Raw genomic sequence first — 18370 nt, forward strand, 5'->3', positions numbered from 1 at the left:
GAAAACTAAGGACGTATTAGCCAACCCTACTCTGTTGTTTACGAGGTTGTTGTCATGGAGACTGATTGGGCATTGAGCAGCTGTTGCAAGAGCTCGCTGTCCACTGGTTTCAAAAACAATGATTGGTAGGGCAGATTAAAAATGTATTTAAATTCAATCATTATTGGGTTCAAATACACGTTTAGATTTGTGAACAGCCGTCCACAACAACCACAATCCGTCGGGCGCAAATAGCTAAATGAGAGAGCAGCAGCGTGATTCACACATCAATGCTCTATGTAGATATCAATAATAAGTGATATCCGTATCGCCGTAGACGACACCACTACTGTCGTCTTTACCTCCAAGCGTTTAGTCAAGTTGGATCATGTTTGGATGCCGACAGCAGTCGCACCATTGTGGAAGACACAGCTTGGACTGTAGCCTAGAAAAACCTTCTCCTGCTCTTTCCCCGCGATCCATGAAAACTCATTTGGTGTGTCATCATTAGTGGTCTCTGATTGGTGTGTCATCATAGTGGTCTCTGATTGGTGGTCATCATTTGGTGTGTCATCATTAGTGGTCTCTGATTGGTGGTCATCATTTGGTGTGTCATCATAGTGGTCTCTGATTGGTGGTCATCATTTGGTGTGTCATCATTAGTGGTCTCTGATTGGTGGTCATCATTTGGTGTGTCATCATTAGTGGTCTCTGATTGGTGGTCATCATTTGGTGTGTCATCACTAGTGGTCTCTGATTGGTGGTCATCATTTGGTGTGTCATCATTAGTGGTCTCTGATTGGTGGTCATCATTTGGTGTGTCATCATTAGTGGTCTCTGATTGGTGGTCATCATTTGGTGTGTCATCATAGTGGTCTCTGATTGGTGGTCATCATTTGGTGTGTCATCATTAGTGGTCTCTGATTGGCGGTCATCATTTGGTGTGTCATCATTAGTGGTCTCTGATTGGCGGTCATCATTTGGTGTGTCATCATTAGTGGTCTCTGATTGGTGGTCATCATTTGGTGTGTCATCATTAGTGGTCTCTGATTGGTGGTCATCATTTGGTGTGTCATCATTAGTGGTCTCTGATTGGTGGTCATCATTTGGTGTGTCATCATTAGTGGTCTCTGATTGGTGGTCATCATTTGGTGTGTCATCATTAGTGGTCTCTGATTGGTGGTCAGACTCACTCAGGTGGAACAAATTTAAACATTGTGCCTTTTTTTTCTCTCCAATGCTGATTTGACGGGTCATTGAGAAAACAGAGAAGTGTCCACAAACATTTTTTCCCCCACAAACCTCCTTTCTGAATTTAAAACAAATCCTTTTAAGTAATCATCTAGATTTTCAAAGAGTATTTGTAATCTGACTACAATATGTTTTCTGGTAAAGTAGCGGATTTACACATGTAACCCGTTACTCCCCAACCCTGCTGGGCAACTGGCAAGGAACAACTCCCTGGAGGGAAGAAACCTTAATAAAACAAACTAGAAAAGACGAGACAAATTGAACGTCAGAGTATATGACCCTCACTTGAGTAAGGAACTAGAAGCCAAATAGCTCATTTTAAAAACAGTGGTATAATGTTAGCCTATTTGGAGAAAAGTTTTGTGTCTGTGCAACGGAGCACGTTGTTGGAAAAGAAAACGAGATTATTACGTAACTGTGTGTAAAAGTACTGTAATGAAACAGGCAGGGAGCGGGACTTGAACCCTCAACCTTCTAAACCCGAAGTCCAGCGTGATATCGACCGTGCCCCCGAAAGTATGCTCAAGTGGCAGAGTCGAAATCCGCGTTTATAAACCCAGGGTCGTTACACTGCTAAACTCTGCACAACAACTTTCACAATGAAGTCAGACATCGAGGCATTAATCCAGAATGTCGGAAACCAGTTTAATACAGGATGTTTTTTTTATTTGTTCGCAAAATTCACTCTGGCTATCTACTCCGATTTCAGGGCGTCTTGAGTGTGGCAGAGCACAGAAACACTGGATGAATTTACGAACCAATCAACACCCGTTAAATATGGCCGGTGTCAGTAAACAGTCGGGCAAAAAACGAAAAATAGTAATTTAAATTGTTTCCCAGTAGCACAGTTACAGTCCAGCAACACTCTGGATAACATGAAAACATCCTAACCAGCTCTGCTTGGTTGAGTAAAAATGTGTCAGATTGGAGGTGTTCTCTCATTTGTGATCTTTTGAAGTAGCTAGCAAATTAACATTAGTCAAGCACCGAAGTTAGGGTCAGAAAACTGAATTTTCGAACGCACCCTTGGTTGGATTATTCTACTCGGCTAAAGTGAATCAGAGAGAGAGAGAGAGAGACGTCAATCTCAACAAATATGAGCGTCCAAAGGTTTCAGTAACAGTTATAACGTTATTATAATTTATTAATAATTACATAGCTATTGAGTAGTAAAACACTTACCACTGCGGAGACAACTACCCGATCTCACGGATAAAATTCAATTCGCAAAAAAACTCACTTCCGTTATCGGTATAATCAGATGTCTTCCTTGTTACTGACGCGATGTCAATTTTATCACTGAAATATTGTTGCTTTGAAGATCTTTGGGGTTGTGGAAGGGGTCGCGTGTCGATAGTTGCTGTACTTAAAACCGTTAGTTACAAATGAGAGCTCAGTAATGTTGCATTTTATGCTGGGTTTCCGCTAGATGCCACAGTCACAAAGTCAATTTGGCTCTATTGTATAAATTCATACAAAAATAATTAGATGTTTGCTCATCATTTAGGGTTAGGTATAAGGTTAGCAGTGTGGTTAATGTTTAAAATAAAATTTTAATTAAGAGAAATTTACGAAATAGGCGGCGTTTTTTAAAACTTTGTGTCTGTGGTAACTAGTGGCGACCCTTGTACAAATTGGGCGAAGTAAAGTCTTCCGGGGTTCTGCGTCGCGTACAGCCAACCAGCGAGTGAGACGTCATTAATGGTTAGATCGGCATTGGGGCAGGGTTCAGAAAGATTAACAATACAGCGTTGTCATGGTGAGCTCAGCTGGAATGAATTTGTTTCTGTCCCAGATAGCCTCCTATATAGGGCTCTGGTCCAAACTAGTGCACTATGTAGGAATCAGGGTGCCATTTGGGATCATCACAGTATCACTGAAATGTGCTTTTAAATGACTTTGACAAATAGGACATGAATGATTAGGTTGGATTTGAGAAGAGGCCAGAGAGTTGTTAATCTTGTTCACACAATACCTTTATCTATTGACACCCCGGGAGTCAGACAGACAGACTGGGAGTCAGACAGACAGACTGGGAGTCAAACAGACAGACTGGGAGTTAGACAGACACCCTGGAAGTCAGACAGACACCCTGGGAGTCAGACAGGAAGTCAGACAGACAGACAGACAGACTGGGAGTCAGACAGACACCCTGGGAGTCAAACAGACAGACAGGAAGTCAGACAGACAGACTGGGAGACAGACAGGAAATCAGACAGACAGACAGGAAGCTGTGTTATTACAGTTTATTTGTTGTTTTGGAAGGTAAAGTGCATAGTTGAAGCCCTTTCTGTTAGACCTGTTCCCTATATAGTGAACTACTTCAGACCAGAGCCCTATTCCCTATATAGTGGTACTACTATAGACCAGAGCCCTATTCCCTATATAGTACACTACTAGTGACTAGAGCCCTATTCCCTATATAGTGGTACTACTATAGACCAGAGCCCTATTCCCTATATAGTGCACTACTAGTGACTAGAGCCCTATTCCCTATATAGTACACTACTATAGACCAGAGCCCTATTCCCTATATAGTGGTACTACTATAGACCAGAGCCCTATTCCCTATATAGTACACTACTATAGACCAGAGCCCTATTCCCTATATAGTGGTACTACTATAGACCAGAGCCCTATTCCCTATATAGTGGTACTACTAGTGACTAGAGCCCTATTCCCTATATAGTGCACTACTAGTGACTAGAGCCCTATTCCCTATATAGTGCCCTCCTTTTGTTGTTGACATACCTAAGTAGTGCACTATACTGTATATAGTGAATAGGGTGCCTAAGTAGTGTACTATACTGTATATAGTGAATAGGGTGCCTAAGTAGTGTACTATACTGTATATAGGGAATAGGGTGCCTAAGTAGTGTACTATACTGTATATAGGGAATAGGGTGCCTAAGTAGTGCACTATACTGTATATAGGGAATAGGGTGCCTAAGTAGTGTACTATACTGTATATAGGGAATAGGGTGCCTAAGCAGTGCACTATACTGTATATAGGGAATAGGGTGCCTAAGTAGTGTACTATACTGTATATAGGGAATAGGGTGCCTAAGCAGTGCACTATACTGTATATAGTGAATAGGGTTCCTAAGTAGTGTACTATACTGTATATAGGGAATAGGGTGCCTAAGTAGTGCACTATACTGTATATAGGGAATAGGGTGCCTAAGTAGAACACTATACTGTATATAGGGAATAGGGTGCCTAAGCAGTGCACTATACTGTATATAGTGAATAGGGTTCCTAAGTAGTGCACAATACTGTATATAGGGAATAGGGTGCCTAAGTAGTGCACTATACTGTATATAGGGAATAGGGTGCCTAAGTAGTGCACTGTACTGTATATATGGAATAGGGTGCCTAAGTAGTGTACTATACTGTATATGGAATAGGGTGCCTAAGTAGTGTACTATACTGTATATAGGGAATAGGGTGCCTAAGTAGTGCACTATACTGTATATGGGGAATAGGGTTCCTAAGTAGTGCACAATACTGTATATAGGGAATAGGGTGCCTAAGTAGTGCACTATACTGTATATAGGGAATAGGGTGCCTAAGTAGAACACTATACTGTATATAGGGAATAGGGTGCCTAAGCAGTGCACTATACTGTATATAGTGAATAGGGTTCCTAAGTAGTGCACAATACTGTATATAGGGAATAGGGTGCCTAAGTAGTGCACTATACTGTATATAGGGAATAGGGTGCCTAAGTAGTGCACTGTACTGTATATATGGAATAGGGTGCCTAAGTAGTGCACTATACTGTATATAGGGAATAGGGTGCCTAAGTAGTGCACTGTACTGTATATATGGAATAGGGTGCATAAGTAGTGCACTATAATGTATATGGGGAATAGGGTGCCTAAGTAGTGCACATCCTTAAGGCCCCAGAGTGATTCCATGTCCCCCTGCCTGCCCAACTCTGAACCCCCCCTGCCAACCTCAGACCCCCCCTCCCCTGGGGTAAAAAATAAAAAACCCTGGGGTGTATTCATTACATCTTGCAACGGAAACCGTTTACCATTTTACAAACCAAACGAAAGCAAACAGAACGAAATGGGGGAGGAACCTACCGACATTTGTCCAATAGAAACTCTGGAGTAAAAAAAAATGGTTTCTGATGCAAAACATTTTTTGTTCGTTTTTGTTGTTGCAACAAACTAAAAAAAAACAGTTTTGCAACAGAATAGACATAATGAATACACCCCCCACGACCTGACTACACAACAACACAGTGGAACTTACACTATGACATCATCAACGCGCGCTACACTCAGATCCATTGTGACATCACCGCGGAATGTCGGGGTGTTGATTCTGAAGAGCCCCTGCCCCTCTCTTGTTGCTAAGTGATTCAATCAATAAACTACATGACTAGCTAGTTTATCAGACCAATCAATAAACTACACGACTAGTGACTAGCTAGTTGATCAGACCAATCAATAAACTAGATGACTAGTGACTAGCTAGTTGATCAGACCAATCAATAAACTAGATGACTAGTGACTAGCTAGTTGATCAGACCAATCAATAAACTAGACGACTAGTGACTAGCTAGTTGACCATAACAAATTAATGGCTGAGTCCCAAATTGCACCCCAATCTATGTAGTGCACTAATTCTGACTAGAGCCCTATGTAGTGCACTACCCCAGTAGAACGTCTGGTTCTCTCCGGTTCTGGTCTAAAGTAGTGCACTACCCCCATAGTAGAACGTCTGGTTCTCTCCGGTTCTGGTCTAAAGTAGTGCACTACGTCTGGTTCTCTCCGGTTCTGGTCTAAAGTAGTGCACTACCCCCATAGGGCTCTGGTCTAAAGTAGTGCACTACCCCCATAGGGCTCTGGTCTAAAGTATTGCACTACCCCCATAGGGCTCTGGTCTAAAGTAGTGCACTAAACAGGAAATGCATTGTGATGTACAGGGGTCGGAGGTCGCAGTAAGCTGTTGGGTTCCAGGGTACCAACGTAGAACGGGCAGAACGTCTGGTGGAGATGTTGGGTTGTCCAGTAGAACGTCCTGTGGAGATGTTGGGTTGTCCAGTAGAACGTCCTGTGGAGATGTTGGGTTGTCCAGTAGAACGTCCTGTGGAGATGTTGGGTTGTCCAGTAGAACGTCCTGTGGAGATGTTGGGTTGTCCAGTAGAACGTCCTGTGGAGATGTTGGGTTGTCCAGTAGAACGTCTGGTGGAGATGTTGGGTTGTCCAGTAGAACGTCCTGTGGAGATGTTGGGTTGTCCAGTAGAACGTCCTGTGGAGATGTTGGGTTGTCCAGTAGAACGTCTGGTTCTCTCCGGTTCTGTTCCGTCTGGTTCTGCTGCTAGTCCACCGGTGGAGCTGGGGGATCCTGGTCACGACTCTGTTAAACAGGAGGAACAACGGTCAATAAACAAATACATACAACAATATCAAAACCACCCCTTCATCCACCCTCCTCTTCTCCATCCACCATCTTCTCCTCCATCCACCCTCCTCCTCTCCATCCACCCTCCTCTCCTCCATCCACCCTCTTCTCCTCCATCCACCCTCTTCTCCTCCATCCACCCTCTTCTCCTCCCTCCACCCACCTCTTCTCCATCCACCCTCTTCTCCTCCATCCACCCTCTTCTCCTCCATCCACCCTCTTCTCCTCCATCCACCCTCTTCTCCTCCATCCACCCTCCTCTCCTCCATCCACCCTCTTCTCCTCCATCCACCCTCTTCTCCTCCATCCACCCTCTTCTCCTCCATCCACCCTCCTCTTCTCCATCCACCCTCTTCTCCTCCATCCACCCTCTTCTCCTCCATCCACCCTCTTCTCCTCCATCCACCCTCTTCCTCTCCATCCACCCTCCTCTCCTCCATCCACCCTCTTCTCCTCCATCCACCCTCCTCCTCTCCATCCACCCTCCTCTTCTCCATCCACCCTCTTCCCCTCCATCCACCCTCTTCTCCTCCATCCACCCTCTTCTCCTCCATCCACCCTCTTCTCCTCCATCCACCCTCCTCCTCTCCATCCACCCTCTTCTCCTCCATCCACCCTCCTCTTCTCCATCCACCCTCTTCTCCTCCATCCACCCTCTTCTCCTCCATCCACCCTCCTCCTCTCCATCCACCCTCTTCTCCTCATCCACCCTCCTCCTCTCCATCCACCCTCTTCTCCTCCATCCACCCTCCTCCTCTCCATCCACCCTCTTCTCCTCCATCCACCCTCCTCCTCTCCATCCACCCTCTTCTCCTCCATCCACCCTCCTCCTCTCCATCCACCCTCTTCTCCTCCATCCACCCTCCTCTTCTCCATCCACCCTCTTCTCCTCCATCCACCCTCTTCTCCTCCATCCACCCTCCTCCTCTCCATCCACCCTCATCTCCTCCATCCACCCGCCTCCTCTCCAACCACCCTCTTCTCCTCCATCCACCCTCCTCTTCTCCATCCACCCTCTTCTCCTCCATCCACCCTCTTCTCCTCCATCCACCCTCTTCCTCTCCATCCACCCTCCTCTCCTCCATCCACCCTCTTCTCCTTCATCCACCCTCCTCTCCTCCATTCACCCCCCCTCCATCCACCCCCCTCTCCCCCCTTCATCCACCCTCCTCCATCCCCCCTCCTCTTCTTCTTCCCCCTCCATCCACCCTCCTCTTCCCCACCTCCATCCACCCTCCTCTTCCCCACCTCCATCCACCCTCCTCTTCCCCACCTCCATCCACCCTCCTCTTCCCCCCCTTCATCCACCCACCTCTTCCCCCCCTTCATCCACCCTCCTCTTCCCCCCCTTCATCCACCCTCCTCTTCCCCACCTCCATCCACCCTCCTCTTCCCCCCCTTCATCCACCCTCCTCTCCCCCCTCTTTATCCACCCTCCTCTTCCCCCCCTTCATCCACCCTCCTCTTCTCCCCCCCTCCATCCACCCTCCTCTCCTCCCCCATCCATCCACCCCCCTCTTCCCCATCCACCCTCTTCTTCCCCCCTCCATCCACCACCCCCCCCCCTCCATCCACCCTCCTCTCCCCCATCCACCCCCCTCTTCTACCCCCTCTTCTACCCCCCCCCCTCCTCCCTCTATACGTGCGTTGTGGGGTCCAATAGGTTCCCTCTATCCCTCCTCCTCCCTCCATACCTACACTGTGAGGTCCAGTAGGTTCCCTCCTCCTCCCTCCATACCTACACTGTGAGGTCCAGTAGGTTCCCTCCTCCTCCCTCCATACCTACACTGTGAGGTCCAGTAGGTTCCCTCCTCCTCCCTCCATACCTACACTGTGAGGTCCAGTAGGTTCCCTCCTCCTCCCTCCATACCTACACTGTGAGGTCCAGTAGGTTTGCCGGCAGGCGGTGCTGGGGATCCTCTGAGGCTGTTGGGTCTGAGGAGGAAGAGGAGCAGAACCAGAACCATCCAGCCCATCAGAACCACGGGGACAGTCAGGTCTCCACCTCCTACTGAGCCACTGGGTCCTGGTACTGGAGGGACACAGAGAAAGACAGTCCCGTTAATAACCACTTGGCTGGACGGTGTATCAACCAACACTGAAAAACAAAGTGTGTATCTCCAATGGAAGTGTTGTTTAGATCAGCACGAGGCTTAAATGTGGGTCAGTGTGTGGTGATATAAAGCATACATACAGTCCTGAGGACACTCTGTCTCTGTACAGTAGGACTGAGACTGACGTAGCTGGTGGACACAGGAGAGAGAGGGGGGAGGGGGGGGGGGGAGAGGGGGGGGGGAGAGGGGGCGGAGAGAGAGAGAGAGAGAGGGGGGGGGGTGGGAGAGAGAGGGGGGGAGAGGGGGCGGAGAGAGAGAGAGAGAGAGGGGGGGGGGTGGGAGAACATGAGTTTACAGATCGTGTTTGTTCTGTCCTTATTAGACCAGGCAAACAGACAGAGACAGGCAGGCAGACAGAGAGGCAGACAGGCAGAGAGACAGACAGACAGGCTGACAGACAGGCAGAGAGACAGACAGAAGAGTCAGACAGGCAGAGAGACAGACAGGCGGGCAGAGAGACAGACAGAGAGAGGCAGACAGGCAGAGACACAGAAAGGCGGGCAGAGAGACAGACAGGCTGACAGACAGGCTGACAGACAGACAGAGAGGCAAACAGACAGACAGACAGACAGACAGGCAGACAGGCGGGCAGGCAGACAGGCAGACAGGCTGACAGACAGACAGAGAGACAGACAGACAGGCAGGCAGACAGACAGAGAGGCAGACAGGCAGAGAGACAGACAGACAGGCAGAGAGACAGACAGACAGACAGGCAGAGAGACAGACAGACATGCAGGCAGAGAGACAGGCAGAGAGACAGACAGACAGGCAGAGAGAGTCAGACAGGCAGAGAGACAGAGACAGGCGGGCAGAGAGAGGCAGACAGACAGGCGGGCAGAGAGACAGGCAGAGAGACAGACAGACAGGCGGGCAGAGAGACAGGCAGAGAGACAGATCTTGTGGTTTTCAATGAATCATTCAATTCCTATGAGATAATGGAAGTCGCCTGGCAGCTCTCGCCCTCTTCAACGAACACAAAACTAGACCTCCGGGATGCTTGGCCTTCTAGACAGAGTTTCAAATAAAAATCCATATCTCAGACTGGCCAAAATAAAATAAAAGATTAAGATGGGAAAAGAACACAGACACTGGACAGAGGAACTCTGCCTAGAAGGCCAGTATCCCAGACTCGCCTCTTCACTGTTGATGTTGAGACTGGACAGAGGAACTCTGCCTAGAAGGCCAGCATCCTGGAGTCACCTCTTCACTGTTGACGTTGAGACTGGACAGAGGAACTCTGCCTAGAAGGCCAGCATCCCGGAGTCGCGTCTTCACTGTTGACGTTGAGACTGGACAGAGGAACTCTGCCTAGAAGGCCAGTATCCCGGAGTCGCCTCTTCACTGTTGACGTTGAGACTGGACAGAGGAACTCTGCCTAGAAGGCCAGTATCCCGGAGTCTCCTCTTCACTGTTGACGTTGAGACTGGACAGAGGAACTCTGCCTAGAAGGCCAGCATCCCGGAGTCTCCTCTTCACTGTTGACGTTGAGACTGGACAGAGGAACTCTGCCTAGAAGGCCAGCATCCCGGAGTCTCCTCTTCACTGTTGACGTTGAGACTGGACAGAGGAACTCTGCCTAGAAGGCCAGCATCCCGGAGTCTCCTCTTCACTGTTGACGTTGAGACTGGACAGAGGAACTCTGCCTAGAAGGCCAGCGTCCCAGAGTCACCTCTTCACTGTTGACGTTGAGACTGGACAGAGGAACCCTGCCTAGAAGGCCAGCATCCCGGAGTCTCCTCTTCACTGTTGACGTTGAGACTGGACAGAGGAACTCTGCCTAGAAGGCCAGCGTCCCAGAGTCACCTCTTCACTGTTGACGTTGAGACTGGACAGAGGAACCCTGCCTAGAAGGCCAGCATCCCGGAGTCTCCTCTTCACTGTTGACGTTGAGACTGGACAGAGGAACTCTGCCTAGAAGGCCAGCGTCCCAGAGTCACCTCTTCACTGTTGACGTTGAGACTGGACAGAGGAACCCTGCCTAGAAGGCCAGCATCCCGGAGTCTCCTCTTCACTGTTGACGTTGAGACTGGACAGAGGAACTCTGCCTAGAAGGCCAGCGTCCCAGAGTCACCTCTTCACTGATCTCCAGTTTCCTGGCAAGTTCTCACGTGGAATAGCCTTCATTTCTCAGAACAAAAATAGACTGACGAGTTTCAGAAGAAAGGTCTTTGTTTCTGGCCATTTTAAGTCTGTAATCGAACCCACAAATGCTGATGCTCCAGATACTCAACTAGTCTAAAGAAGGCCAGTTTTATTGCTTCTTCAAATCAGTACAACAGTTTTCAGCTGCGCTAACAGGATTGCAAAAGGGGTTTTCTAATGATCAATTAGCCTTTTTAAAATGATAAACTTGGATTAGCTAACACAACGTGCCATTGGAACACAGGAGTGATGGTTGCTGATAATGGGCCTATGTAGATATTCCATAACAAATCAGCCGTTTCCAGCTACAATAGTCATTTACAACATTAACAATGTCTACACTGTATTTCTGATCAATTTGATGTCATTTAAAAATGGACAAAAAAAATGTTACTTTTCTTTCAAAAACAAGGATATTTCTAAGTGACCCAAACACTTCTGAACAGTAGTGGACATGTACATTTAAATCTGTATCTATATATACTTAGAAATCTCTGTATGTTCATTAAAATAAAATATTGGACAACTCCCAGGAAGTTAAGGACTAAGCTGTGGTTCAGGGTCCCGCTCTGTCTGTGGGCAAATGACGAAACTCTCATGGTTGTGCTGGACCAATGACAGCTGGCCACATAGACACACCTGTACACAGGGACCAATGAGATGGCCTGGTTGACTGGAGTGCATTCTAAAACAGATTTATACTCCCACCTCCCAGCATTCCATTGTTGCAACATTCTAATCACTACCTTGAAGCACAGAAAGAGAGAGAGACACCATCTATGTGTGTGTGTGTGTGTGTGTGTGTGTGTGTGTGTGTGTGTGTGTGTGTGTGTGTGTGTGTCTATCTGTGCGCGTAACCGCGTGTGTGTCTGTCTGTCAGTCCTCAAGACAAACACAGAGAGACAGACAGCAGGAACCAGGATATGCTGCTGGCTCAGAGCCTCCACAGTCCCACACACTTTTCCCTTCCCCCCTTCCCTCCTTGTGTCTCTCGCCTTTCTCTCTCTCTCTCTCCCTCTCTCTCTCTCTCTCTCTCTCTGTCTCTCTCTCAATTCAATTCAATTCAATTCAAGGGCTTTATTGGCATGGGAAACATGTGTTAACATTGCCAAAGCAAGTGAGGTAGATAATATATAAAGTGAAATAAACAATAAAAATTAACAGTAAACATTACACATAATGTGACCTGACGGCAGGTCATGCTGCATCCTGCCGTCAGTTTTAGTCAGATTGAATGATGACGTGGATTGGGGTAAATGAAGACACAGTTTCACAGGAATCTCTCTCCATCACACAGACACACACACACACACACACACAGACAGACACACACACACACACTCTTACCAGGTTGATGAGTCGTCTCATGGCGTGCTCCTGGGTGCAGATGCACTCACAGGGGTCAAAGCCTCCCTCCGCCATTACGATCACCTGACAAAACACACACACCTGGGATGAGACCACACACACACCTGGGATGAGACCACACACACACACACCTGGGATGAGACCACACACACACACACCTGGGATGAGACCACACACACACACCTGGGATGAGACCACACACACACAAACACCTGGGATGAGAGGAGACATCGTTGACATCCCAGATGCCCCCCCCCCCCCAGAGAGGAGATCACATTGACATCCCAGATGCCCCCCCCTACTTTTGACCAGGCCCAGTGGCCACCAGATGCCCCCCCCTCCTACATTTGACCAGGCCCACTGGCTACCAGATGCCCCCCCCCCTCCTACTTTTGACCAGGCCCACTGGCTACCAGATGCCCCCCCCCTACTTTTGACCAGGCCCAGTGGCCACCAGATGCCCCCCCCTCCTACTTTTGACCAGGCCCACTGGCTACCAGATGCCCCCCCCCCCTCCTACTTTTGACCAGGCCCACTGGCTACCAGATGCCCCCCCCCCTCCTACTTTTGACCAGGCCCACTGGCTACCTGTGCCATAAAATGCCCGGACCTCTTGGCAGGTGCAGTAGCTCAGAGAGGCTACAGATGGGGCGGCAGGGTAGCCTAGTGGTTAGAGCGTTGGACTAGTAACTGGAAGGTTGCAAGTTCAAACCCCCGAGCTGACAAGGAACAAATCTGTCGTTCTGCCCCTGAACAGGCAGTTAACCCACTGTTCCTAGAATTTGTTCTTAACTGACTTGCCTAGTTAGATAAAGGTAAAAAATAAACGTTTCCTTGGCCGTTGTGTAACTTATTTACACAGTCGCTGACTGTGGTTCTCATTTCATTTAGGCCAAACAACAAGCAATGAGGAAATGGTTTCACAGGTAAAACAAAACAGATCCTGGAACCTTTTACTGGTGCTGAATGATCAGTACATAGTTACCTACCTAGTTAGTTACCACCCTAGAAACAAAACAGAGACCAATCTAATGAGTAGTGGCCATGTAGGGGAGGGGCCATGTAGGGGAGGGGCCATGTAGGGGGAGGGGCCATGTAGGGGAGGGGCGAGGTAGAAAGGTTAAATTACAGAATGTCTCTGATGGGGAAACAAAACGCAAAATGCCTGTTAGCAAAATGTTAGATGCTTAGCCTGTTAGCAAATGTTAGATGCTTAGCATGTTAGCAAATGTTAGATGCTTAGCCTGTTAGCAAATGTTAGATGCTTAGACTGTTAGCAAAATGTTAGATGCTAAGCCTGTTAGCAAAATGTTAGATGCTTAGCCTGTTAGCAAATGTTAGATGCTTAGCCTGTTAGCAAATGTTAGATGCTTAGCCTGTTAGCAAATGTTAGATGCTTAGCCTGTTAGCAAATGTTAGATGCTTAGACTGTTAGCAAAATGTTAGATGCTAAGCCTGTTAGCAAAATGTTAGATGCTTAGCCTGTTAGCAAAATGTTAGATGCTTAGCCTGTTAGCAAAATGTTAGATGCTAGGCCTGTTAGCAAATGTTTGATGCTTAGCCTGTTAGCAAATGTTAGATGCTTAGACTGTTAGCAAAATGTTAGATGCTAAGCCTGTTAGCAAAATGTTAGATGCTTAGCCTGTTAGCAAAATGTTAGATGCTAGGCCTGTTAGCAAAATGTTAGATGCTTAGACTGTTAGCTAACGTCACTGTAGCCCTTGATCATGATTTTCAGTTCCATTACATACGAGTCATTGGACGAAAGCATCTTCTGTGGGGGCGGGGTTTGTTCAGAGACCCGCCTCTCGGTCTGAACATTAACTGGCATCGCTTGCTCTACTGGTTTTGAAAGCATAAGGACCTTATCTTTCATATCGGCTAGAAATAATAAAAATATATCTTTTAAAAGGCTACATTATAGGGTTAGAGTTCCCACACGACCGTATTTCCATGTCACAGCGCTTGTTATTAAGAGAAAACAGACGGAAGACAGAGTGGACGACCTGATGAATTATCTGAGTCTCTGAACACCTGTGGACGACCTGATGAATTATCTGAGTCTCTGAACACCTGTGGACGACCTGATGAAATATCTGAGTCTCTGAACACCTGTGGACGACCTGATGAATTATCTGAGTCTCTGAACACCTGTGGACGACCTGATGAAATATCTGAGTCTCTGAACACCTGTGGACGACCTGATGAATTATCTGAGTCTCTGAACACCTGTGGACGACCTGATGAATTATCTGAGTCTCTGAACACCTGTGGACGACCTGATGAATTACCTGAGTCTCTGAACACCTGTGTGTCAACTGAAGACAGAGTGGACGACCTGATGAATTATCTGAGTCTCTGAACACCTGTGGACGACCTGATGAATTATCTGAGTCTCTGAACACCTGTGTGTCAACAGAAGACAGAGTGGACGACCTGATGAATTATCTGAGTCTCTGAACACCTGTGGACGACCTGATGAATTATCTGAGTCTCTGAACACCTGTGTGTCAACAGAAGACAGAGTGGACGACCTGATGAATTATCTGAGTCTCTGAACACCTGTGGACAACCTGATGAATTATCTGAGTCTCTGAACACCTGTGGACGACCTGATGAATTATCTGAGTCTCTGAACACCTGTGGACGACCTGATGAATTATCTGAGTCTCTGAACACCTGTGGACGACCTGATGAATTATCTGAGTCTCTGAACACCTGTGGACGACCTGATGAATTACCTGAGTCTCTGAACACCTGTGTGTCAACTGAAGACAGAGTGGACGACCTGATGAATTATCTGAGTCTCTGAACACCTGTGTGTCAACAGAAGACAGAGTGGACGACCTGATGAATTATCTGAGTCTCTGAACACCTGTGTGTCAACTGAAGACAGAGTGGACGACCTGATGAATTATCTGAGTCTCTGAACACCTGTGGACAACCTGATGAATTATCTGAGTCTCTGAACACCTGTGTGTCAACAGAAGACAGAGTGGACGACCTGATGAATTATCTGAGTCTCTGAACACATGTGTGTCAACTGAAGACAGAGTGGACGACCTGATGAATTATCTGAGTCTCTGAACACATGTGTGTCAACTGAAGACAAACGGCCACAAACATGTCACTCAACAAAATACTGTTTTTTTTTAATGTTGCATTTGTGAAATTATTTTGATGTGAAAGTAAAAAATGTTTCTAGAACCGTAGAGCAATAGAGAATCGATGAATGTCTAGATGGGAGCTGGTTTAGGCTTCCAGAGCCACATCACCCTTTTAACAGAACATTGAAGCAGCCTCTTCAGTTTAATATTATATATATATTTTTTTAACTTTATCTAACTAGGCAAGTCAGTTAAGAACAAATTCTTATTTTCAATGACGGCCTAGGAACAGTGGGTTAACTGCCTTGTTCAGAACGACAGATTTGTACCTTGTCAGCTCGGGGGTTTGAACCTGCAACCTTCTGGTTACTAGTCCAACACTAACCACTAGGCTACCCTGCCACCCCAACTGTAACTAGTTAGCAGCTAGTCTCTGGGCGAACACATCCAAGACTGACAAAGTCCTCCTGTCTTATATTATGGAACTATAATAAAAACGAAAACAAACTTTGTCATTAACGAGTGAAAAAAACGTGGCCTAAGATAACCGCATATACCGGCAACATTATTTGATAAGTGGTTAGATGGGGCGTTATGTATTTCAAAACGTTTGTTTCCTTTACTGTAGCTGGAAGCTAAGCGACGATAGCAACTGGTTCACGCAGCACTAACAGTTAGTAAAAGGCTAACATTAGTAGGCTATAGTTGGCTAGCAAGATGGCAAACTTATTTTGTGTACCTATACATTCACAAAAGTAATTTGCTTTGTAAGTTGGCTGATGAATGTAATTGAAACCAGAAGTCATGACTGCGGATAATTTGAAGTGAAGTAATTTTTTTGTCGGGAGTTTTACATGACATTTACAGGGAAGAGGCTGACTTGTCGGGTCCTCCATATTAAGTCACACCGCAATTTTCCTTTTCCGGCATGACTTCGGTTCTCTGATCCGTTTTATGTAAAAACTCGAAAAATATAGGTGCAACTTCTGTTGGTGCCGTCTAGCCTGGACCCAGATCTGTTGGTGCCGTCTAGCCTGGACCCAGATCTGTTGGTGCCGTCTAGCCTGGACCCAGATCTGTCGGTGCCGTCTAGCCTGGACCCAGATCTGTCGGTGCCGTCTAGCCTGGACCCAGATCTGTTGGCGCCGTCTAGCCTGGACCCAGATCTGTTGGTGCCGTCTAGCCTGGACCCAGATCTGTTGGTGCCGTCTAGCCTGGACCCAGATCTGTTGGTGCCGTCTAGCCTGGACCCAGATCTGTTGGTGCCGTCTAGCCTGGACCCAGATCTGTTGGTGCCGTCTAGCCTGGACCCAGATCTGTTGGTGCCGTCTAGCCTGGACCCAGATCTGTTGGTGCCGTCTAGCCTGGACCCAGATCTGTTGGTGCCGTCTAGCCTGGACCCAGATCTGTTGGTGCCGTCTAGCCTGGACCCAGATCTGTTGGTGCCGTCTAGCCAAATGGAGGTGCAACTTCGCATTGGAGCTGTTTGATGCATATTATGTTCAAAACTTAATTCGTTACGTGTGGATGCGTTTATGCTCCCTACCCTGTAGATTCAGTACTTTTACCCAGCGCTGCCAGTGCATTTGCGTTTTGCTGTGTTATTGAAGGGACAGAGAGACGACACTTACCTGAACACACTGATCCAGACGCAGCTTTTAGAGTCCAGTGAATGTATGTTTCTTGTTGGGTTAGGGTTAGACACGTTATCAGAAAGCCACAGCTGGCCAAACTGTTTTCATCTCTGTACAGTAGAAGATTTCCAGGGGCTCATTCATTATGCCAATTCTGTTGCAACACGTTCCATAAACGGAGGCAAACGAAACGGGAGGGGACCTACCCGATACTGTCCAATAGAAACGGTGGTTTTAGTTGCAAAACGGGGAACTAATGATAACACCCAAGCTCTGCCTGTCTGTGTTTTGATACAGTACGCGACAGCCACGTCACGGACATCACGCGAGATCTCCGAGTAGACAGGGAACTCGTGTTTTTGCTCGTCACTAGTTACCACAGCCATAAAGTCATAAATAGCGCCTATTTCTACAATTTCTTTTTTTCAATTGTATTTTAAATCTTAACCACACGGGCTATATTGTAAAGATGTATGAAAATAAATTATATCAAAATGCTATTTAAGGTTTTGCATAAGGTTAGCAATGTTGACTTTGTGACTGTGGTAACGTGGAAACTTTCGTTTTTTTTTTTTTTCTCCAACTCAGCGTTTCAACTGTCTCAGACATCCGATTGGTTTAGATATCCAGCGGGATATCATTTCAGCCAATCAAAGTCAAGAGCGAGTTAAGATGCGATGACGTACGGAAAGTAAACAAACCATACATGGTCAATCAATCACCCCGGTGACAGATGGAGTATATTATGAAGAACAACCTAATACATGTTAGGTGTACAACTAAATCAATATCTGCTGATTAACTCAGTAACTCTTGTGTCATCTCTTTCCCCAAAATGCCCCCAGAAAAGTCTGTTCATGTGACCTTCATGTTCAAGTGAATGATTAAAAAAAAAAAATAACTCTGTATTTTCTCTGAATAGAGTCCATCCGTGTTGACGGAAAAAGGACAGAGATGTCTGGAAAAAATGTGTCACACAGGCCTGTCCCTGTTCAGCAGATCATAACAACAGAGAAGATGCTGGAGATGTCAACTCCACGGTGATTTTACCCTCGACCAATAGGCAATCTATTATACAGGACACTGGTAGCAAAGACACACAGACAGAGAGTGAGAATCAGTGACAATGTACTGTGTTGTGTGTCAGAGAGAGAATTTCCTAAACTGTGTGCAGCTACAATGTATCAGTTGTGGTTTGACACATATAACCTTCCTAGTCATATTAAAGTTACATATGAATAGTGGTATTTACAGTTACATATGATGAGAAAGTGATGTATTCACACCATCCCATCATATCACATGACTCTAAACAGAGGAATACAGCAGTGCTTGACAACAACAACAACAACAACAA

At 46.7% G+C, this 18370-nt stretch overlaps 2 protein-coding genes across 5 annotated transcripts in view; both read right to left on the reverse strand.

Moving 5' to 3' along the window:
* The window catches only part of LOC139374083 (UDP-glucose 6-dehydrogenase-like), a 23017-nt gene extending 20414 nt beyond the window's left edge, over positions 1-2603 (reverse strand). The window contains exon 1 of one of the 2 annotated variants that reach the window (XM_071115073.1): positions 2413-2477. The gene's annotated coding sequence lies outside the window, so the exon portion shown is untranslated. Of the gene's footprint in view, positions 1-2412 lie in introns of both variants that reach the window. The other variant, XM_071115072.1, reaches the window with a different exon arrangement.
* A 3884-nt stretch (positions 2604-6487) lies between these two features.
* On the reverse strand, positions 6488-17277 carry LOC139374084 (small integral membrane protein 14). Of its 3 annotated transcripts, none has more exons than XM_071115076.1 (5): positions 17011-17274; positions 12252-12335; positions 8843-8891; positions 8519-8680; positions 6488-6603 (listed from the first exon to the last, which is right to left on the reverse strand). In XM_071115076.1, the coding sequence occupies exons 2-5, from the start codon at positions 12324-12326 to the stop codon at positions 6596-6598; spliced, it is 294 nt and encodes a 97-aa protein (XP_070971177.1). In that variant the 5' UTR covers positions 12327-12335; positions 17011-17274; the 3' UTR covers positions 6488-6595. The 3 variants fall into 3 exon arrangements, with proteins under 3 accessions (XP_070971177.1, XP_070971176.1, XP_070971175.1); XM_071115075.1 differs by having other exon boundaries at positions 6492-6603; positions 8523-8680; positions 17011-17272; XM_071115074.1 differs by lacking the exon at positions 6488-6603 and having other exon boundaries at positions 8460-8680; positions 17011-17277.
* Between the last annotated feature and the right edge of the window lie 1093 nt (positions 17278-18370).

This window comes from Oncorhynchus clarkii, chromosome 19 (genome assembly GCF_045791955.1).
Source record: "Oncorhynchus clarkii lewisi isolate Uvic-CL-2024 chromosome 19, UVic_Ocla_1.0, whole genome shotgun sequence".
In the NCBI taxonomy this organism is placed as follows: domain Eukaryota; kingdom Metazoa; phylum Chordata; class Actinopteri; order Salmoniformes; family Salmonidae; genus Oncorhynchus; species Oncorhynchus clarkii.

Bases quoted from the DNA above. Each gene is read 5' to 3' on its own strand.
- LOC139374084 (XM_071115074.1), bottom strand. From the start codon at position 12,326: ATGGCGGAGGGAGGCTTTGACCCCTGTGAGTGCATCTGCACCCAGGAG. The intron at 8,892-12,251 runs GTAAGAGTGTGT...TGTGTCCACCAG, and splicing joins TGAGACGACTCATCAACCTG to CTACGTCAGTCTCAGTCCTA. The intron at 8,681-8,842 runs GTATGTATGCTT...GTGTCCCTCCAG, and splicing joins GACAGAGTGTCCTCAGGACT to TACCAGGACCCAGTGGCTCA.